The 20,394-nt window shown below is 52.0% G+C and overlaps 2 protein-coding genes across 3 annotated transcripts; both read right to left on the bottom strand.

Moving 5' to 3' along the window:
* Positions 1 to 620: 620 nt before the first annotated feature.
* On the bottom strand, positions 621 to 6,466 carry NGRN (neugrin, neurite outgrowth associated). Its single transcript, XM_047086551.1, has 3 exons — positions 6,245 to 6,466; positions 5,773 to 5,883; positions 621 to 1,723 (listed from the first exon to the last, which is right to left on the bottom strand). The coding sequence occupies exons 1-3, from the start codon at positions 6,406 to 6,408 to the stop codon at positions 1,120 to 1,122; spliced, it is 879 nt and encodes a 292-aa protein (XP_046942507.1). The 5' UTR covers positions 6,409 to 6,466; the 3' UTR covers positions 621 to 1,119.
* A 157-nt stretch (positions 6,467 to 6,623) lies between these two features.
* Positions 6,624 to 19,434, bottom strand: TTLL13 (tubulin tyrosine ligase like 13). Of its 2 annotated transcripts, none has more exons than XM_047086545.1 (15): positions 18,908 to 19,434; positions 17,508 to 17,778; positions 17,112 to 17,152; positions 16,281 to 16,399; positions 14,438 to 14,568; positions 14,051 to 14,207; positions 13,070 to 13,213; positions 12,614 to 12,699; positions 12,083 to 12,314; positions 11,414 to 11,598; positions 9,608 to 9,793; positions 9,133 to 9,313; positions 8,679 to 8,858; positions 7,777 to 8,095; positions 6,624 to 7,415 (listed from the first exon to the last, which is right to left on the bottom strand). In XM_047086545.1, exons 2-15 carry the CDS (start codon positions 17,765 to 17,767, stop codon positions 7,159 to 7,161), a joined length of 2,478 nt encoding a protein of 825 aa, XP_046942501.1. In that variant the 5' UTR covers positions 17,768 to 17,778; positions 18,908 to 19,434; the 3' UTR covers positions 6,624 to 7,158. The 2 variants fall into 2 exon arrangements, with proteins under 2 accessions (XP_046942501.1, XP_046942502.1); XM_047086546.1 differs by having other exon boundaries at positions 7,203 to 7,415; positions 7,773 to 8,095.
* Positions 19,435 to 20,394: the final 960 nt, after the last annotated feature.

Here is a 20,394-nt window from a genome sequence, read left to right as displayed (position 1 = left end):
ACTGTATTTTCTACTGATAATCACGCTGGTTATAATGAAAGGTCTCTAAAAGATTTGGGAAATTAACATAAATTATGCCAGGCAGGAATGGATTCCTGGAATTTTAGAAGCCCTGAACTAAAGGTCAGACCTGGGTTCAAGTCCCTGTGCTACTGCTCAGCAGCAGCCATGTGGCCTCGAGCATATCTGAAAATGAGACTGTCCCCTAATTTTTGAAAGGGGCCGATAATCCGCTCTCACCCCCATCACAGCTCCATCGCAAAAATCTGATGACAACAGTGAAGATGCTATTGAAGCTTTTGAAAGTAGCTAGAGATGCTTCCGGAGGTCCGAAAGCCTTCGCCTTTTTTTTTTTTTTTTCCATGGATCAAACCCCCCATACCCTAATCTCTTTCAGAGCCCCAACAGAAGGAAAGAGGAGCTCCTTTAGATCAGGTGATGCAGCGAAGGTATGATGTCCTAATTTTTAGCTGTCAACATCAATTATTAAGCAGAGTGATCTGCACAGTGTCCTTTGTTGGGAACTCCTCTGGCCCCATCTCTCTCCTATGTTTAATGACAAAGGACCTCTGGTCTCTTCGAACCCTCACTCTTCCCACCCCAGAGAGCACCAATCAACACAAACTGCTACATTTTATTTTCTTTTGCACATAATGAAAACATTCTACTGATAAAGCAGTTCCAGAACTATTAGTGTTCATTAATCAAGAAGTAAATGAGATCAGAAGGCAAACTTTTCATTTTTTCCCCAAACATAGACTGCAAATTTCACAGAAAAGTTCTAACAACGCATGCAACACGGACTGGTTTCAACATACAGAGAGCCCAAGCAAAAATGGGGAGTACTGAAGATCCACACGGGTCAGATCAGGAGCAGAGCTCCAGGACACTGGAGTCTACCCAGCCAGTCATTAACCCTGCCCTGCCATACACATTGGCCCTGTGAAGTTCACTGCCCTCTTGTCAGATTCATATCTGAGCAGTTATTTCCTCCCATGGTCCAGGCTCATCATTTCCTCCCATCCCAAGGTGGATGATCCACACACAAAAGTCCAGGCAGCTCCAAACCTACTCTCCCAGCTGCGTTTCAGGTGGCATCTCCACAAACCAGGCTCCAGCTCAAATTCTGTACAAGAAGTTCCCGTTACTGTCAAAGAACTCTCGCCCCCTCTGGACTACTTTGCTGCTGAAGTTCTGGTCACCTGGGTCCTGCGCCTGCAACTCTTCCAGCTTCTTGCCAGTTGGCAATCCATCACCGTCAGCTCGTCTAGAACCCGCACGATCGCTGGTGGAGCACTTCTGCAGCTCTTGCCCGTGACCTAGATCTGCAACAGGCACAGAGTGCTCCCGCTGCGGATCCTGGATTCCTTTATCCCCTCCCTTCTGTCTCCTTGGTGTACTGTGAGTGTTCGATTCTATCACTTTCAAAGCTGTGCTGTGACCCCAGCCTTTGAATGAGGTTTCATCTGCTGGCATCAACGAAGAGCCTGATCCAGAGTGGCTCGCGGAGAGCGGCTTCAAGGAATCCTGAGAACCTGGGAGCTGCCTGAACGAGAGGGCAAGCCCGGGTTTCTTAAGGACTTTTTGATCCTGCTTCAGTTTCTGCTCCGATGTGGGTACGAACTTGCTCTTTAAAACCCTCCGGATCACCTGAGTGCTGACACCAAAGCCTTCAGCTAATCTGGGAACTGACCAGGACTCTGCAAATTCTTTACGCAAATATCTATGGGAAAAAGAAGCAGGTTTTCAAGTTGTGAAAAAGTCTGCTATCAGAGTACCTAACTGACAATACTAGTTATATTTGTGTGAAAAGAAGAGGGCTTGGAAAAAGCGCGAACACAGTCTCTATCTTGTGCCACCAAATGGCTCTGTTCTGTTCCCATACACCGACAGCAACACCCAACCACTCTTAGGTCACTTCTATTTCACAAGAACTAAACTCCTCCCAATGTGTACCAGGCCCCAGTTAGATCCTGGGGATGCACGAATACTGTCCTTCCTTTCAGAGTACACACAATCTGGTGGTGGAGACAGATATATTAACATACAACACTACTGTGGTAAGGCATAGCAGAGAATGCTGTGAGAGCACCCAGAGGACCCAGGAACAGGCTATCACAACATTTGCCGGGTGGCTCAGGAATTGCTTCAGAAGTCTCTCTATAAGGCCTAAAAGGATGAAGAGGAGTAATAAGCTGGCAGAAAGAAGAGAAAGAAGAGATCAAAGGTATTTTTTTTTTATTTTTTTAAACGTTTCTTTTTGAGAAAGACAGAGCACGAGCAGGGAATGAGTGGGGAAGGGGCAGAGAGAGAGGGAGACACAGAATCCAAAGCAGGCTCCACGCTCTGAGCTGTCAGCACAGAGCCTGGCACAGGGCTTGAACTCAGGAACCATGAAATCATGACCTGAGCTGAAATCAGACGCTTAACCGACTGAGCCACCCAGGTGCCCCCTCAAAGGTATTTTTTTTTTTAAGTCTTATTTATTTAAGTAACCTCTACACCCAATGTGCGGCTTGAACTCACAAACCCTGAAATCAAGAGTCGTACTCTTTTCTGACCAAGCCAACCAGGCGCCCCTCAAAGGTATTGATGGTAGGGAGAGCAGCACGTAAAATGCAAAACAGCACATCACCATTGTCGGCAACAGCTCAACTTGTCTAACAGTGAGGGCAGAAGCAAGATGATGTCATGCTTCCGACTCTGAAGTTTATCCCCAAATCAACAGTGAATCAAGGGAGGATTTTTTTTTTTAAGTGGGTATATTCAAAAATAGCAGAAGGCGGGGGCACCCGGGTGGCTCAGTCGGTTAAGCGTCCGACTCCTGATTTCAGTTCAGGTCATGATCTCGTGGTTCATGGGTTCGAGCCCCATGGCAGGCTCTGTGCTGACAGTGCGGAGCCTACTTGGGATTCTCCCTGTCCCTGTCTCTGCCCCTCCCCCACTTACGCACATGTTCTCTCAAAAATAAATAAATGAACATTAAAAAAAAAAAAGAATTAAAAAAAACAGCAAAAGAATTGCCATTCAGGACATCCAAGCTATGGCAAACCACAAGCAGATCCAGGAAGGAGTTTAAGCAGTGGAATGCCATGAGCAGCTTTTCCTTTTTTAAGCTCAATCTAGGGGGTAGTTTTCAGTGGCAACACTAGAAATGGAAGGATCAGCCAAGAGGCTTTCATGGTAATCTAGGCAGTCTGAACTGAGGCAGCCGCAATGAAAGCAGAGAAGGAAGAGAGTTGAGGAATATTTTAGGAAGGCCAAACGGAAGAACTTGGTAAGGACTAAATAACTGGAGGTAGAAGTAGGCAGAGATTCCAGATTTCAGTTTGAGTGTTTGGTGGGAACATTCAGGGGTACGGGGAAAACAGGAACAAAGTGAAATTGCCAGGGGACAACAATAAATTCTCTCTTGTTGAGTTTGCGATTATGTTCAGTTTGAAGAACCTACGTGACACTCAAACAGAGATGGGCTAGCGCACAGTTGAAGATATACAAGTCAAAAGATAAACACAGACGGGAAACGGCAGACTTGGAAGTCACAAGCCAAGACCAATGGTGGCTGAAGCCACGCGAGTGGCTGGCTTTAGGCAGGGAAATATGGGGAGATAAAATGACCAAGGACACAACTCTAAGGGTACCCCAGGAAGGAAACTGAGAAAAGGAGTCCTAGAAAGAGGAGTAGTACCGTGGTCAAGGGAAGAAAGAATCTCAAGAAAGCAGACTACAGGGTCACACGCTGCAAAAAACGTTAGGGAGGCTAGAGACTGGAATGGCAGGAATGCCTAGCACTGAGGAAGTCACTGATAAGATTTGTGGACAATAATTTCATTGTTGTAACAAAACAACAAAGGGTAGGCAGCCAAAGAACAAACGGGTGAGGGAGAACCTTAAGTTGACAGCAGGTCTCTGGGGAATTAGATACATCTAAGACTTAGTGCACACAGAGGATGGGTCCTAGACAAATGAAGGGCTACCACTTCCCCTGAGATGTAAATAAGGGTATTAACATCGAGCAAGGAAAATAAGGAGGAAGGCTAAGAAGCTTTAAAGGGCTCTAGGGGTGCCCGGGTGGCTCACTCGATGAGGCACCCGACTTCACCTCAGGTATGATCTGAGTTCGAGCCCCACATCGGGCTGGCTGTCTGCTGTCAGCACAGATCCTCTGTTGCCCGCCACCTCCCCCTTCAAGCTCTCTCTCTCAAAAATAAAGAAACGTTTAAAGAGCTCTTAATTAATGGCCAATTTTTTCTCTGAAGTAAAAGGACATTTATTAGCCACAGAAGGGGAGGTGACAGGAAGATTTGGAAGAGCAGTTGTTCCAAAAAGGAAAGGAAGTGGACATGAGAGAAGTACTACAGGCTCACAAAATCTCCTTGCTCTATAGAATCCCCTTCATTCTAAGTGTCTGTTTCAGAGTCACTCTGATGGGAATGGGAAATGACACACAACTTACAGAAGGCAACTTAGCAATATTCATCAAAATGCAAATCCATGTGTCCTTCCACGCAGCAACTCTACTTTTGGAAATGTACACAACAAATACACGTGGAAGGTATGTGGAACGAGGTGTACACGAAGTTACTCATCAGAGTACTATCTGTGATAGCAAGTGAATGCAAACAACCGAAGCACACTTCATAAAAGACTGGTTAACTGAATTATGATTTGCTGGGGTGCCTGGATGCCTCGGCCAGTAGGGCATGCAACTCTTGATCTCAGGGTCCCGACTGTGAGCCCTACGTTGGGCACAAAGATTACTTAAAATTAAAAACAAAAATTACGATTTACTATTACTTCTTCAAAAAGGAGCTTTGTCTTCTGAAGAGGAAAGATCTATGAAATATGTGAAAAGGGGCACCTGGCTGGCTGGGCCAATGGATCATGAGACTCTTAAGCTCTGGGTTGTGAGTTCAAGTGCCGTGTTGAGTGTAAAAATTATGTGAAAATGATATCTTAAAAAAAAAAAAACAAACCAAAAACTATATGAAAAAAGAAACGTGTAGAACAGTATTTACAGTATTCTACTGTTTGTGCTTAAAAAAATAAAAGTAGGGGCGCCTGGGTGGCTCAGTTGGTTAGGCGACCGACTTTGGCTCAGGTCGTGATCTCATGGTTTGTGAGTTCGAGCCCCATGTTGGGCTCTGTGCTGACAGCTCAGAGCCTGGAGCCTGCTTCGGATTCTGTGTCTCCCCCTCTCTCTGTCCCCTCCCCTGCTCACACTCTGTGCCTCTCTGTCTCTCAATAATAAATAAACGTTAAAAACAATTTTTTTTTAAACATGCAAAAAAAAAAAAAGAAAAGAAAAGTTAATCTACATTCATAGTCGCTTGTATTTGCTTAAGGAAACCTGAAAAAAGGCACAAAAATTCATTAAAAATAGTCTCACTGAAGACTGGCAGGGATTAAAACTTCTCAATGTGTACAAATAATGTTCTAATTTTGAACTATATGCCACGCATTGTTATTCAAAACAAACTTAAAACTTAAAAAGGGATCTAAGATTTTAATGATATGGGTTTGCTCTTCCGAGAAACGTAATCTTGTAAGTCCCCATCCCTGACATTAGCTTAAGAACGTCATGACAACTATTTTGAAGTTAAAGGCTGTGAGGCCTACAGCTTACTATTCTAAAATTTCAGCAAAAACGAACCGTGTCCTCATGTTAAAAACTACTAAATTTAGATGACGGGCTTATGCAAATTCGTCTATTCTCCTTTTCATTTAGAAAACTTAAAATGATAAAAAGTAAACTATTACAGTGATTCTCACCGGATCTGCTCCATGGCTTCCCACGTCAGGGTCCTGGGCGGGGCACCGGGCGCCTCCATTTGCCTCCGAATTTTCTGGAATCGGGCGGCTTTTTTCTGTTGTTTCAGGGTGCTGGGGGAGAGAACCAATGGCAGAAGCCAAGCGTGGGAGCAAAACGGGTGGCTGAGAGCCTCGCGCTAAATCACAGGCCCAGCCCTCTTCTCTGTTTGCAAGGGAAACCAGGCCACGTCTGTAACCTCCCCAGAAATCTAATCCCTAAAACAGCCCGTAAGCATGCCGAACTTTCTAAACGGGTGATGAAACACGTCATTGGTGAAGAAACCTGCCGTCCCAAAGGAGCCGCACACCTGCCCCTGCGCCCCCTGACAACGGGTAAGAAACAAGGGCTGCGGCGGATGCGGCGCTACAACGCCCGGCTCCAAGGGGGCGCGAAGCCCTGCTTCAGGCTGAGGGCCCGGGAAGCAGCCGGTACCTCTCCACCTCCTGCAGCTCCCGCTCCTCCGGCTCCCAGTCGGAATCGGGGTCTGGCTCCCGGCCGAGCGTGCCCGGGTCTACCATCCCCCGGGTCGCGAAACCACAGCGAGCCACGGCAGCACGAACACGCAAGCCCAGCAAACGGTTCAGAGCGACCGCCATGTCTACAAAAACAGCCCGGGACAGTCCGACAGGGGCAGAGAGACCGGAAGTCTGGGGGCGGGGCCGGAAGTGGAAGGGCGCGGCGAAAGCCAGGGTGGTCGTGCGTGGTTTCCGCTTCCGGCTGAGGGTGCGTTAGCTGGGATTGAACCTGTTTGCGGTTCACCCTTCCGGAGAGGAACAGTGGCGAGCGTTTACCCTGGAACGCAAGGGCCGGAATGAGCTAGAGAACGCTCCTGGAAAACGCCATAAACTTTAATAAAAAGTCGGAGTCATTTGCCAAGAGCCACCCCTCCGCCCCAATGGCTGCCCAGGCCGGCCTGTCTCCGCCACGGCAGGGGGAAGGGCGTCTCCTTGGCGGTCGTCCGATGGCGACTGCCCCGTGCCTTGGGCACTCGGCTCCTCTGGGAAGGGGGCCCCTTGTCGCCAGGATGACCTCCAGCCCCGGGCTGCACCCAGCGTTCAGACCCATCTCCTAGCGATAAATCCAGGCTAAGGTTTGAAGGGCGGAGATGCCGGCCCTGGCTCCTCTTCATCTTTTAGTCTTTACGGATCTGGAAATAGTCTTAGGGTATTGAGGAATTCTTGATATCTTTGTGTTTTGCCTTGTTCAAGCAGGGTTCCTGGCCAGGACTTTTCAAACTGAAGCCTGGTGGCAGTCTTTCATTTAGCGAAGATTGAAGGCCCTCTGCGCCTTCGGAAACTTGAGGGGGTTCTCCAGGAGAGGTGGAGTGCTGGGCTTCCGTCCTGCATTTACCGGTGGTGGCTGATGTCAAGGAGTGGAGTGGTATGCTGCATCAGGGGCGTAGAGGCAGGGCAGAGAGCGAGATCCTGGGCCTTGGGTGCACTGTGTTCGGTGTCTACCACCGAGGGCAAGGTGCAATGAGTCCATGAGCTACTTGCCACTCTTTCCGGTTGCAGAAGATAGCCCTGCTTTGGGGTTAAAGAAGATGGCACTGATCCTGCCAGGGCTCTGTTTATGGCTTCTAGCCTTCTGCTGGCTTGGCCTTCTGCAGTGGAAACATGGGTCCCCCTGAGTTGGTATTCACAGGAGATTCACTCCCTCTTTACCAACTGTCACCCAATTACCAACACAGAAGAATGGCATCCCTTGCTTCCCTCCAGCATCTTTGCCACACTGTATTGTAATTGTTTACTTGTCTGTTTCCCTGTTGTGTTTGTTGAGTGCTAGGACTGTACTGCCATTTCTCCCAGGGTCCAGTATGTAGGAGGAGGTAATGGGTCCACTACCCATCCCATTCCCACACTGGTGGAAGTGCCCTGTGGTGTTTTGGGACTGTCCCAGCTGTAATGTTTGCCAGTGGGAATTTACACAAGTCAGAGTGACCGGAGCTAGTTTTGCGTACTTACGGCTACCGAGCCTGACTCTGGCACTGGGAAAACAGTGCCTTCCCGATGCTTTCATTGACAACGAAGAGGGGCCGATGGCTGCTCGATCTCCTATCCAGTTGAAGTTCTTGGGCTGTAGATGGCACCAGGAATGATGTGGAATTGCAGCATTCATGCTTGGCTGTGGCCCTAAGATCCTGGGGATCAATTCGTGGGGCCGAACTGGATGCAGGAAGTGAGGAGGGCCCTGCTCTTTGGTGGCCCCTCTCAGGAGAACCAGTGGGACCAGACTCACAGATTGCAGTTCTTGACTGCCCAGCCCGTCCTGGTGAAATCTAGGCTAGAGGAGAAGAGCAGCCCCTTACCACACTTCTTGTGAGGCTGGATGGACTGGAGGAAGAAAATAGGTAACCGAAACGTCTCTTCTAGGCCGTGGCCGCTATTTAACCAATTACTCCCTGGGGGCTCAGCAAAAACAGAAGACCCAACAGGCTTGACACCTGCCCAGGGAACAGTGAATGCGGCAGCTGTTCTCTTGGCCCAAGTCTGTTTGCTTATCTCCCGTTAGAGCCACGGCACTGGCAGGGCTAGAGAGAGATTACACAGAAGCCACTGAGGGTGGTGGCCTTCTTATTCGTCAGGCATGAGTTCGGGGTTATTGCAAGGCTGGAATAAAGAGAACACCCTCTTGCGAGTAGGTCAGGAGCTGCACTTTGCCGGATGTCATTACTAAACACTAGGGAGCGTGGGAGCAAATGCAAAAGCAACCAAGAGACCCCTTCCCAGCGCCCAGCAGGAGCTGCTCTCCCAGGCTCCGTGCCTGCCAGACACCATCACGTTAGCCTTCTGGGCCGCGGCCACCCCTGTGTGCCGGTGCAGCCCTTGTTCCCTGGTTCTGCGAGATGCTGCGCAGGGACCCTCACCCGATACTCGTGAAGCCTTCTGTGGCCCTGGTGGCTGGGGTGCAGCATGTGGCTGAGTTGCTCTATGATACCGAGGCTTCGGATGAGATTCTCCCTTTGTAGCAGGGCCTTCATCCGCTCCAGCTCCTCCTCTTCCACGATTTCTTGAGGATGCATGGTATCCACGTGTACGGGGAGCAGCTGCGAGGTACATGAGGGCTGAACGCAAGATCTCCGAGAGCGAGTCCCAAACCATCGACGACGATGGCTGCGGGACTCCTGCCTGCTCTGCCTCTGTGCATTCCCTGACCCTAGTGGAAGGTCCCCTTTGCTGTCCGTTCTCCCCCCCCCCCCCAGCCCCCGTTCTGCGAGGTCAGATCCAACGTATTCATTAGGAACTCCTCTCCCTCTCCCTCCCTTCTCTAGACCCAACCTATTTCCTGTTGAAAGGCAAGAGCTACCAAAACCCGGGCACCTCTTTCTCCTGGTTCCGGTTCCTGTAAGCCAAGTGGGCGGGAAGTCCCCGGAGCCCGGCCCTGCATCGGCTCTTCTCTCCCGCTGATTCACCCTGGTTCTGGTCCCGGCTCTCCTTCCGCCTCTTACTTCCTGAGGTCTCCTGCTGTTCCTGCTTAAGGCGGATCTCTTCCAGTTGCTGTCTGACAAGACACAGCAGCTTCAGACACTGGAGAGATTATGTTGGGGGGAAGCAGGGTGAGGGGAAGTGGGGATGGGGGAGTGGGAAATCAGATCTGTCTGGGAGGCAGACAAGAGAAGAATGAGGGGGGAAATGGGAAACCTCCTATATGGAGTTACTGAGTCCGAAAGAATTTACGACTCCATTCCTCTTGGCTCAAGTGTCTGGCTTCCTCTCTACCCTGCTGGCGAGCAGTTCAGCTTCAGGATATGCCCCCGCCCCCCAAGTGGACAGAGGACACGGCAAGGCAAAGTACCTGGCACACTCCTCTCTAGCCTTGGAAGCAGCAGTCTCCTGGAAGAGGGAGCCGTTGTGCTTGAAGAAAGGTGCGTACTTGTCCGTGTTAGGCCCAGGATAGATCCGCCGGTACCCCCCGAGGTGGGAGTCCTCATGGCGCTCCTGGTCCAGTATCGCTGCGTGTGACAGTTCAGTTTGTTCTCGCCTAGGGAAACCAAGCTCCAGAGTGAGTCGGGAGGGCTCTGAGAATGTTCAGTGGGGAAAAGAAGGCCGGCCAAGGCTTTGAGAACCTTCTGTTAGCTTCACGGCCTTTCTGGCCTCTGCCCATGTAGTGAGGGCTGCGAAGGCCCTCTGGCCAATCCCGCTTGTGTGTAGCCACGGAAATCTGGGCTTGACTTCCAGAAATCTGGTTTTCATCTTAAGTGCAAGCTAGCACTCCAAGTTCTCACAGTCTTTTAGGTTTCTGATCATAGAGTAATCTATGTTAATTACAGAAAAATGTAGAAGAGCAAAAAGAAGATAAAACCTCCCATAATCTTACTGTGCAGTTAGCATATTGCTCATGAGCATGGACTCAGGGGCGGGACCCCCGAGTCTGAATCCTGGCTTTGCCACCGACTACCTTCCTTTCTGGTTTCTGACAAAAATGGGATCATACAACCTTGCTAAATGGCTTCCTAGTAGTCACGTGGTTCTGTGATTGTACTTTCATTTATGAAGTCCAGTAGTTGTGAACCCTTTTCCCCACTGAAAGACATCACTCATGATATAATAGGCACATGTGCAGCCCCACTGTGGGAAGAGCCAGCGTATTTCCAGTAACAGTCCTGCTTCCCCTCCATTCACACATGAGAGCGCCTACTATGTGCCAGGCCCTCAGGATATCCTAGCAAACCAAATACACACGGGCCTGCATATCGCAACCCAGGTGGGGAAGAGCACTGTAATAGGAATGCTTCCAATTCCACTCCATTTGTATGTGTTACTAACATTAATTTAGTATCGGCAGCAAATCACCGTGTTGGTAACCCATCTTATAATTAAAACAACAGTGGGTGAAAGATGCTGATTTAAATAACCTCTTATTGTTGCATGACTAGACTGTTTTCTGTTTCATTATTATAACCTGTCTAGAGGACCTTTGTCAAAAAGAAAAACAAGGGGCCCCTGGGTGGTTCAGCTGGTCGAGCGCCTGACTTCCACGCAGGTCGTGATCTCGTGGTTCATGGGTTAGAGCCTCACATCCTTGCTGACAGCAGCGAGCCCGCTTCGGATCCTCTGTTTCCCCCTGCCTCCCCCCCCCCCCCCCGGTCTGCCCCTCCCCCGCTCACACTCTGTCTCTCTCGCTCTCAGAAATAAACATTAAAAAACAAAACCAAAAACAGCCAATCAAACCACAAAGAGCTTCTTATGAGCTAATAGAAAATAGCTCTAAGCTGTGTTGCTACACATAGTAGAGAGAGTGTGAAGGTTACACTACTGTCTAGGTAGGTAAAGGGAGAAAAACATCTGTATAAGTTATTTCTACAGGTATATATTATACGCACACCTATGTATGTGTGCGTGCATTAACTGCTAAAGCATACACATGGCATAGGTTGGCTCCTCGGGGGGAAACTGAGTAGCCAGAGAACAGGAAGGGATTCTTCACAGGATCTTTTGAATTTCCAGCATACTATCTGTGATACATAAATGCGTCATCTACGCCAAAAAACCCACAATTGTGCTTCACAGCTAATCCTTACCCCCAGACTCTCTTCGCCACCTACAGGAGCACTTTTCCCGTCAGGAAAGTAATGACAAAGAAGACAGACACGTGGCCCACCTGGCTTCTCGTGGCTGCTGGTGGCACTGGAAAAGCCGCTCCTTGACTCGCCGCTTGTCCTCCTCTATCACCTTCCTTTTGTCACAGCCCCGGAGGTTGACAAGGGTCATGGCATCACAGAGAAGTGCGTCCTTCACTTCGCGATCAAGGCGGGAGTCAGTGGTGAAGCTCGGGGAGTGGTTTACCTGCCAGGAGGAGTCATCATCCCACCCTTCCTACACTGCCTGAGCACGTGTGGCCTCGGGCAGGCCGGAATGGACAGTCCAGGCAAGACATCCCCCTCCAGAGGCCTCGGCCGAGGAGGCTGGATGTTCTGACTTCCAAGGCCACGGGACCCCGCCACAGAGATCCCTCCGGTACACAGGCTGCTGAGAGCAAACCAGACAGCCTGACTCTACAGATACAGTGTCCCTAAAGACAAAAAGATTCCATGGGGGAACACTTGGGATCCAACTCCTGGATCCCTATGGTGGAGGCCAGAGATCACTAGGCTTGGACTCAGCAGGTCAAGAGTGTAGATGCCTACTGCCTTCTGCCTTTCCTACCCACCCCAGGGCCGCCATGTCCCCCATTCTCTGTTCCACCACCTGACTGCACTCCTAGCCCAGGCGTCCTGCTCAGGGAGGCCTCAGGCCCCGGGTTTTGCAAAGCCCAGAAGGTCATCCTCACCTCCAGCAGCCAGGGTTTCAGCTTGTGGTCCAGCAAGATGTCAAAACCAAGGATCTCAAAACAGGCACGTGTACCTCCGCTCAGATAGTGGGGGAAACAGGTGCGGTAGTTGTGGCGAAGAACAGAATGGGCTGAGATGATGGTTTTGACGATGATGTCCTCGATGTGCCCCCACAGCTCTCGGGGGTCGTAGCCGTGTTCTCGCAGCCAGGCGTTGAGCGTCGACAGCTTCCTGTGAGGCCCAGTGCTCGGAGGAGGACCAGTTTCTACACCACTGGGGCCAGGCCGAGGGCAAGAGGCTCCCTATGGCTAACCCTGATTCTGTGCCTAGATTCCTGACACTTCAAAGGGCTTCTGGCAACTTGGAGCCGGCTTGGTTCTCAGGGTGGGGGCAGGGCTGCATTTAGAGGTCAAGCACAGGACGGGGGTCTGTGAAGGTGGTTTTCCTGAGCGATTGGCCTCCCGAGAGCCAGCTCAGTTTCAGGGGCTGCTGAGACTATAAGGCTAAGGCACAACCGGAGCCGGCGGTACCTTTTACTGCCCGCAGCGTCGTCTCGGACAAAGTTCTCGTTGTGTTTGTTGATGGCATAGTTGGTCAGATGCATGCAGACGTCATCCTGGGAAGAGAGTGGCCCGTGGCACTCAGACTGCTTCCCCGAAGCACTCCTCTCCAGCCCTTCCTTGCCTTTTCTACGACCTTCCCCTCCCCGGGACAAGGGCTCCTCGGAGGGCCCTCTTCACCTAAGAACTGTCCTGTGAGCTCCTGGGGAAGGGGGTGGGCCGGCATCCTCCAGGGAGGACCTTTCAGCGGTCACCACCCACCGAATGCTCTCCTCCCAGCCACGGGGTTAGGGTGCTCGCTGGTTCCATTGCTTGTTCATGGGTGACGACAACAAGCCTTTCTACCTGGTCCACCACAGAACCTCAGCACTCAGGAGAAGAGGGCGCCGCCCTGTCCCCCCCGAGAGCCACCGTCTGGCCCCTTACCAGGTTGCTGTTGTTGGGCTCCGCGTAGGGCATCGTGGCGAAGCGGGCCAGGCCCTCCTCGTACATGAAAATCCGAAGAGGGTCGCAGGACGTGATGAGGACATAGATTCGCATATCGAACTTGAAGCCGTCAATGAGGAAGGGCTGAAAGCACGCAAACCCGCCGGGGAAGAATACTTCTGAAGCGCTCATTCTATACCACACGCTGTTTGAAGTGTTTCGGATGCACAACCGGTTTGATTGTCGTAATAACCATATACAGCATAAAGTAGTTACTGTTATTTTTCCCATTCAACAAATGATGACATTGAGTCACGGAAAGGGTAAGAAATTGCCCAAGATTTGGGGCACCTGGGTGGCTCAGTCCTTTAAGCGACTGACTCCTGGTTTGGGCTCAGGTCATGATCTCGCGGTTTGTGAGTTCGAGCCCCAAATCGGCTCTGCACTGGGGGCAGAGAGCCTGCTTGGGACCTCTGTCTCTGTCTCTGTCTCTCTCTCTGCTCCTCCCCCACTCATGCTCACTCTCTCTCTCCCTCGCCCTCAAAATAAGTAAACTTAAAAAAAAAAAAAAAAAGAGGGGCGCCTGGATGGCTCAGTCCATTGAGCATCCAACTTCAGCTCAGGTCGTGATTCCATGGTTCATGGGTTCGAGCCCCGCATCTAGCTCTGTGCAGTTGGCTCGGAGCCTGGAGCCTGCTTCAGATTCTGTGTCTCCCTCTCTGCCCCCGCCCCTCGCGCTCTGTCTCTCTCTGTCTCTCTCTCAAAAATAAACAAACATTAAAGAAATTAAAAAAAAAAAATTGCCCAAGATCACATATGTAAGAAGTGGAAAAACTCAGATTCAGACCGAGGCAGGCTGGCTCTGAGCCACGGCTCTGATAAGAGGAAATAGGAAGTAGGAGCCGAAGCCTGGCTTCCCCCTCCGGCAGTGGGAGAGATGAGGCCGGGGCAGGGCCCTGGCGGTCCGGAGGCGCCCTTCACCTTGGAGATGTACTGCTGGCAGATCATGTGCTCTCCTGGCTTGATCTCCCGGGGACTTCGGGTGATGAAGATGCCGCGTCCCTGACAGCCGCTGTCCGGCTTGCAGATGTAAGTGCGGGTTTTTCGCTGACGACCGTAGGACTGGAAGTCCCCGTAGCTGTGTGCAGAGGGGGGCTGGTCAGAAGGTTTCTGCGCGTGGCAGCTGTCCCAGGGCCCCAGTGGGGTTCTGCTCTCCTGTCCGTGCTCTTCCTGGAGCGTCAGTCTCCCACCTACTTTTCTGTGACCAGCTGAAACCTTCCAGGTGACAAGGCCAGAGCCTGGAGGGAAGTGAGATGGCGAAACCTTTCCTCCCCCAGCACATCAGCCCCGGGGGCCGGGCTCACTCACTCTGCAGGGAGGCACCAGGTGCGGGGGAAGATGTTGTACTCCGCGGGATAGAGTTTCTGCATGCGGTTGAGGTTCCGAGCCAGCAGATCTTTGCGGCAGATTTCCGTCATGCCAGGGAAGTGGTTGATTTTCTGTAACAGAGCCAGGTGGTGACCTACCCCCACGAGCAGAGTGAGTGGCAACCCCTGGGGTCTGGGGCACACCAGGAGGACTGGGAAGGTCAAGGCAGAAGTCACAGAGGAGGAAACCACTATACCTAATACCCTAAGAGAAAAGGAAGGTTCCCTAAGGCAGGTGAGAACCTCCTCCTTGGCCTCTCCCAAAACACATGTCCACACCGAGGTCGGGAGACGAGGGGCAGTGAGAAGGACTCGCCAGGACTTCGGGTCTTCTAGCCACCTTCTAACATGCCCCAGGCCACCAGCAACTAGTCCTGTAAGGATAACTGGGGCATGGGAACATAAGCCAACGAGAAACCATTTTCCAAGAGAGAAAAGGAAATCGAGAATGAGTCCCAGGGAGCGCTGGGTCATGGCGCCCCCAGGGTATGACGTTTCCAGGGTGACCTGCTGGAACCCCGGTGCTGGGAGGCAGAATCTCCCATAGGTTCTGGGCTCTCTCACTGGCTTTACCACACCCTAGCTGCATGAACTTAGTACTTCTGAGCCTTGGTGTCCTCTTAACAAGAGAGTATCTGCCACTCGGTGTTCTTTTTGAGGATTTAATTGCGGTAAGAACATAAAAGCAGGTAACACAGGGTCTGACGTACAGTGAGCCCTCAATGAGCGCGGTTAACTGTGCCTGTTTTACAGCCGCCACCTGCATGTCCCTTTTTTTTTAAATTATTTTTTTTTAATTTTTTTTTCAATGTTTATTTATTTTTGGGACAGAGAGAGACAGAGCATGAACGGGGGAGGGGCAGAGAGAGAGGGAGACACAGAATCGGAAACAGGCTCCAGGCTCCGAGCCATCAGCCCAGAGCCTGACGCGGGGCTCGAACTCACGGACCGCGAGATCGTGACCTGGCTGAAGTCGGACGCTTAACCGACTGCGCCACCCAGGCGCCCCTTAAATTATTTTTAAGAGAGAGACAGAGACGAGTGGGGTGGGGGTGCAAAGAGAGAGGGGGAGAACATAGAATGTGAAGTAGGCTCCAGGCTCTGAGCTGTCGGCACAGAGCCCGACGCGGGGTTTGAACTCAGGGACCACGAGATCATGACCTGAGCCAAAGTCGGACGCTTCACTGACTGAGTCACCCAGGCACCCCTCTTTTTTTTTTTTTTAATGTTTATTTATTTTGAGAGAGAAAGAGAGTGAGAATGGGGAGGGGCAGAGAGAGAGAGAGAGAGGAAGAGAGAGAATCCCAAGCACAGAGCCCAACACGGGGCTCAACCCCACGAACGAGGAGATCACGACCTGGGCCAAATCAAGAGTTGGATGCTCAAGTGACTGAGCCACCCAGACGCCCCACGCTGACTCTCAATGGATGCGGATGCGGGACTAAGCTGTTTAGAAGCCGGCTCACTCAGCTGCCCCTGCGGTTAGTGCTGAAGCTGCCTTCCAGCCTTCCCCTCAGGTGGGCTCACCGGCCCTGGAGGGGGTCAGCTGGGCACAGATGCTTCCAGGCGAGCAGTGCCCAGCATATACCTCCTTCCTACGATAGAAGTTCCAGGAACCCAAGAGGAGAGTTTTTCCAGTGGAGCAGAAGCCCCTAGCCGCGGCCTTTCCTGCTCTGCCCAGAGGGACAACTACAAAGGGTGTGGCGTTGGGCGCCTGAGCAGAAGGGCGGGAGTAACCATTCAGGGCCGCAGCCCCTGGGGGCTCTTGGGTCAGGAGATTGTACCTGAAACCTCTTCATGTCCATGACTCGTTCAAGTGAGACAGAGCAGTCCGTCCAGTACACAGTCCACTCTTCATCCTCCCCCACCTCCTTTAGGCCACACATTTGAGCTGCCCGACGCACTGTGGAGAGACGGAGGTCAGCGGGGCCAGCCTGGCCACTGGCAGTGAGTCTCGGGAGGGCAGCTGGCTCGGGTAACTTGGCCAGAGAGTGGACTGGAGATGAGGTGGTTCTTACCTCCACTCCGCAGTTTAATTACCATGTGACAATTCCAAGTTCACGAGGCTGTCAAGGCCCTTCCAAAATCTGTGACGGAGAAAACTAGAGCCTGGCTCTCTACTCCCGTCAACCCTCTCTCTCAATTAGGATGGTTTCTGACCTGCAGAGCTGACCCTCTCTCCGTAGGGGTCACATCTCACACTGTGGGTGGCCCCTTGCTTAGATGACGGTGGAGATAAGAGGAGATGGAGAGATGGCTGACCCAGCTGGTGATTTTTTTCTTTTAATCTCCCCCCCCCCCACCCCCAGAATCTTCCTTGGAAAAAAACTCTATTAGCCTGTTCTCATCTCAACTCCGGTGAAATCTGGGAAGGGTGGGGGCAATGGTGACTTCCGGTCACTTTTTTTTCTTGTTAGCTAACTGTGGAGATTCCCACCCTAACCCCAAGACGAACTGGAACGGAGATGTCTCAGCTGCTAGTAGCTCAGCCCAGGTTGTAGGCCAGCCTGACGAGATCCAGGGGCTGGGAGCCCGACTGGTGGACCATTTCCAGAGTCAAAGCTGCAGGTGCCTTCTTATGCGCAGTGTTGTGAGTGAGTGAACCGGGTGCTTACCGCTCTCATACTTGCAGTTGGTCAGGTTGATGGCCAGGGGTCTGGAATGAAGGAACAGTAGAAATCAGGCAGAGTGGGATGAAGGACAGACCCTGGGCTGCCAGGCACCCAGAGGAAGAGACACCCAACACATCTACAATGCAGTTCGTTTTCTCTAAAAGCCACGGAAGACCAGGATGATAGAGACATGCTAAGTCTGCAAACCCAGCCAGCTCAAATGGTTCTGGATTTTGTGTTTTTCTCGTTCCAGAAGGTTAATGATGTTCCTGTATTCCCGGTCCTCTTTCGCAGATTAAAGGGAAGACCCCGACTGCTGAAGGGAGGCTGGGGGTGGCTCTCTTCTGGAGCCAGGCAGGTGGCGGGGGTGGAGGGGGGTGTCGTCCAGGGACCCGTTACCTGTGTTTCCGCCTTCTCTTTCTCCTTCTAACTTCTAAGTCATCTGAGTCAGTTGGGGCTATGATTTTCTTTGGAATTTTCTTGGCTACCACCGATAAGGGAACTCCATCCCTAAATTCCTTATAGTCAGCCTTTGGAAGTTCCTGCTGAGAAGAGTTAGAAGGGATGGTAGCTTCCTCTTTAACACCCTCCTCCCCAGAGTCCTCTTCTTCAACGTAGTCTTCCTCTGATTCACTGGTCTTACAGGTATCTGGCTCCATCCTCTTAGATTCTGAGGGGAGGGGGTGAGAGTGAAATATATGTCAGAACTTCCTTCCTCCAGGCCGTGCAGGAGTCACAAAAAGCCCCTTCGTGTTATAAGGGAACATTGCTGCTCCTTCAGGACAATCCCAGTGCAGAATGCGATGTGTTCCTAGTAGGTAATGGAGGCTTGGGGTGGGGGTGGGGATGGGGGAAATGCCTGTGAGATGTTGGATTCCCCGACAAGCCCTGATCATCCAAGATCACTCCTCCATACAACACATTGGGTTGCAAGTAGAAGCTGGACAGAGCTGGCAGGGATCATGACCATGGCTTTTTTATTTCTGGGAAGGGGGATGGCTGGGCCCTGGAGCGGACCTTCAATTTTAAAATTGAGCTAAAAACCAAAGGTCCCCTAAGCCGGCCCTTTCCCTGTTCCGTGACTCGGTTTCTCCATGTGTACACACTGGGGCCAGGCCCTCGATGGCTAAGTCCCCTTGGGCTCTGACGGCGGAGCGGGAGCCCCTGGCGGACACCGCCCACCCGGGGTTTCGAGGACAGCGGAGGGGCTGCCGGGTCCACCCCTAGCTGCCGGAGGCTGGACTCAGCTGGTCGCTCATGTCAGCCCTTCGCGCGACACCTGCTCCTTCCCGGGCGTCGCTGGGCCTCCGGGACCGCCTCCTTGCTCCACAGGACTGGCAGCCTCCGCCGATCGCGAGGGGGAGCCCGCTCCCCTCCCACCCCGGGGTTAGCTCCTAGCTGGGAGATCCCGGCGGCGGCGGCGGCGGCGGCGGCGCCTCCTGGAGCTAGCCGGCAGCCGCCGCCGCCGTCGCCATGGACACGGGGGCGGTCCCCATCGGAGCGGCGTTCTGGGGGCGGGGCCTTCCCGGGAACCACACCCACTTGGGCGCCCGCCGAGGCCATCTTGCTCCCCCGCGCTGAAGGCCTGTCGCCGGCGCTGGCGGGGGAGGTGCGGGCCGCCTGCGGCCTCGGGGGGCCCGGCCTCCGCGGCCGCCGACGGGGCGCATCGGCTGGGACGTGGAGTCCTTCCGCTTTCGCGCCGATTCACGCGCGCCTCACCCCAGGCTATCTCGAGCCCGCGGGCCGAGCCCGGAGCTTGGTTTAACTCTGTGCTCGGGGAAAGTACCTGCTGGCCTTACCTGAGCTTTAGTAAGCGTGTGTCGCGCCGTCCCCGCCCTCCGGAGGGGCGGCCGTGCTTAGTGCCCACCCTGGCGGGCTGAGCCAGCTCCGCCGAGTGACAGAACGGCCTCCTCCTCGTAGCGCTCCTTCACTGCTCTTCCTGGCGTCCTCACGCTGACTTCTGCTCGCCACCCCCACCGAACCCAGTCCAACTTGTCACTGTAAGGCTGTCCCGTGTGCCTAAATCTGGGGGACACTTCAGTCTTCTTCCCTTAGACGTGGACATTTTCTGAGTGACACATTTCTTGCTGTTCCTTCAGCACAGAATATTCTATTACTCCCTTCTTGAAATGATTTGGAGGCTCTTGGCTTCCAGGACTATCATTTTTTCTCATTCTTTCCAAATATTTAGCGTTCCAGGCACTATTCTAGGATTTGAACGTGTCTTGTCTGAATTGCCACCAGGCAGCACCTTTTTTTTTCTTTTTTTTTGAGAAAGTATCAGAGGAGGGACAGAGAGAGGGAGACACAAATCCCAAACGGCTTCTCACTGCCAGTGCAGAGCCCCACGCGGGGCTCAAACTCATGAACTGAGATCATGACCTGAGCAGGAGATCAAGAATCCATGCTCAACGGACTGACCAACTACGCAGCAACCTCTTAATCGGACTCCCAATTGTTCTCCGCCCCCCCCCCCCCGCATCCATCCGTTCCAGCTTAAGTATTCTTGCTAAAATGGAAATTTGTTACTCCCCAGTTTAAAACTCTTCAAGGTTTCCCATTAGATGAAACCCCCAACCCCTTCATTACACAGGTCATCAAAAAGCAAGCAGAGATGGAAGTCCTGGGCTGGACCATCCCTTCCTATCTATGGTGTGCACAAAGCCCAGGGCGGAGTACAAAGTGGCCCCTAAGTGTTCCACACTTAAGCTGAGAAAAAGCTTCTAAATCCCTTCCCTGACAATTCATGAACTCCATAAAACAGCTGAGAAGTACCGCCATAAAGAAACCTATTTGACTTTCTCCCCCCTTCTCAAGGAAAAACTTGGTTTGGCCTGAGAAGGCATTCCTCTGAACATGGGTCCTGGGGGAAAACCCTGGTATTTGGGCGCATCACCTGGGACACAAAATCCACTCTGCGCTAACGGTCATCTGTACTTCCTTCAGACTGGGCAAGCAAAGCAAGGTGGCGCTCTTGGAGTTTGCACAGGCAAAGGCTTGCAGAAAGAAGCATAAGCTAAAATTACGGCAAGGTGCTAAAAAGAGGAAGCCGACCCATATTCTATAGGAATTTAAATGTTAAGCATGTAATATTTCAATTTAAATGTTAAACGGTTCTTTCACAAAATTAAAAAAAATATATATTTATTTAGAGACAGTGAGTGAGCAGGGGAGAGGCAGAGAGAGAGAGGGGGGACAGAGGACCCGAAAGGTGCTCTGTGCTGACAACAGACAGCCCGATGTGTGGCTCAAACTCACGAACTGTGAGATCATGACCTGAGCTGAA

Source organism: Lynx rufus, unplaced genomic scaffold (genome assembly GCF_022079265.1).
Source record: "Lynx rufus isolate CCGP_SWC_20201006 ecotype Redwood Valley unplaced genomic scaffold, mLynRuf1.p SCAF_21, whole genome shotgun sequence".
NCBI lineage: Eukaryota > Metazoa > Chordata > Mammalia > Carnivora > Felidae > Lynx > Lynx rufus.
Note: the sequence above shows the minus strand (reverse complement) of the source record. Positions and strands in the feature narration are given on the sequence as shown.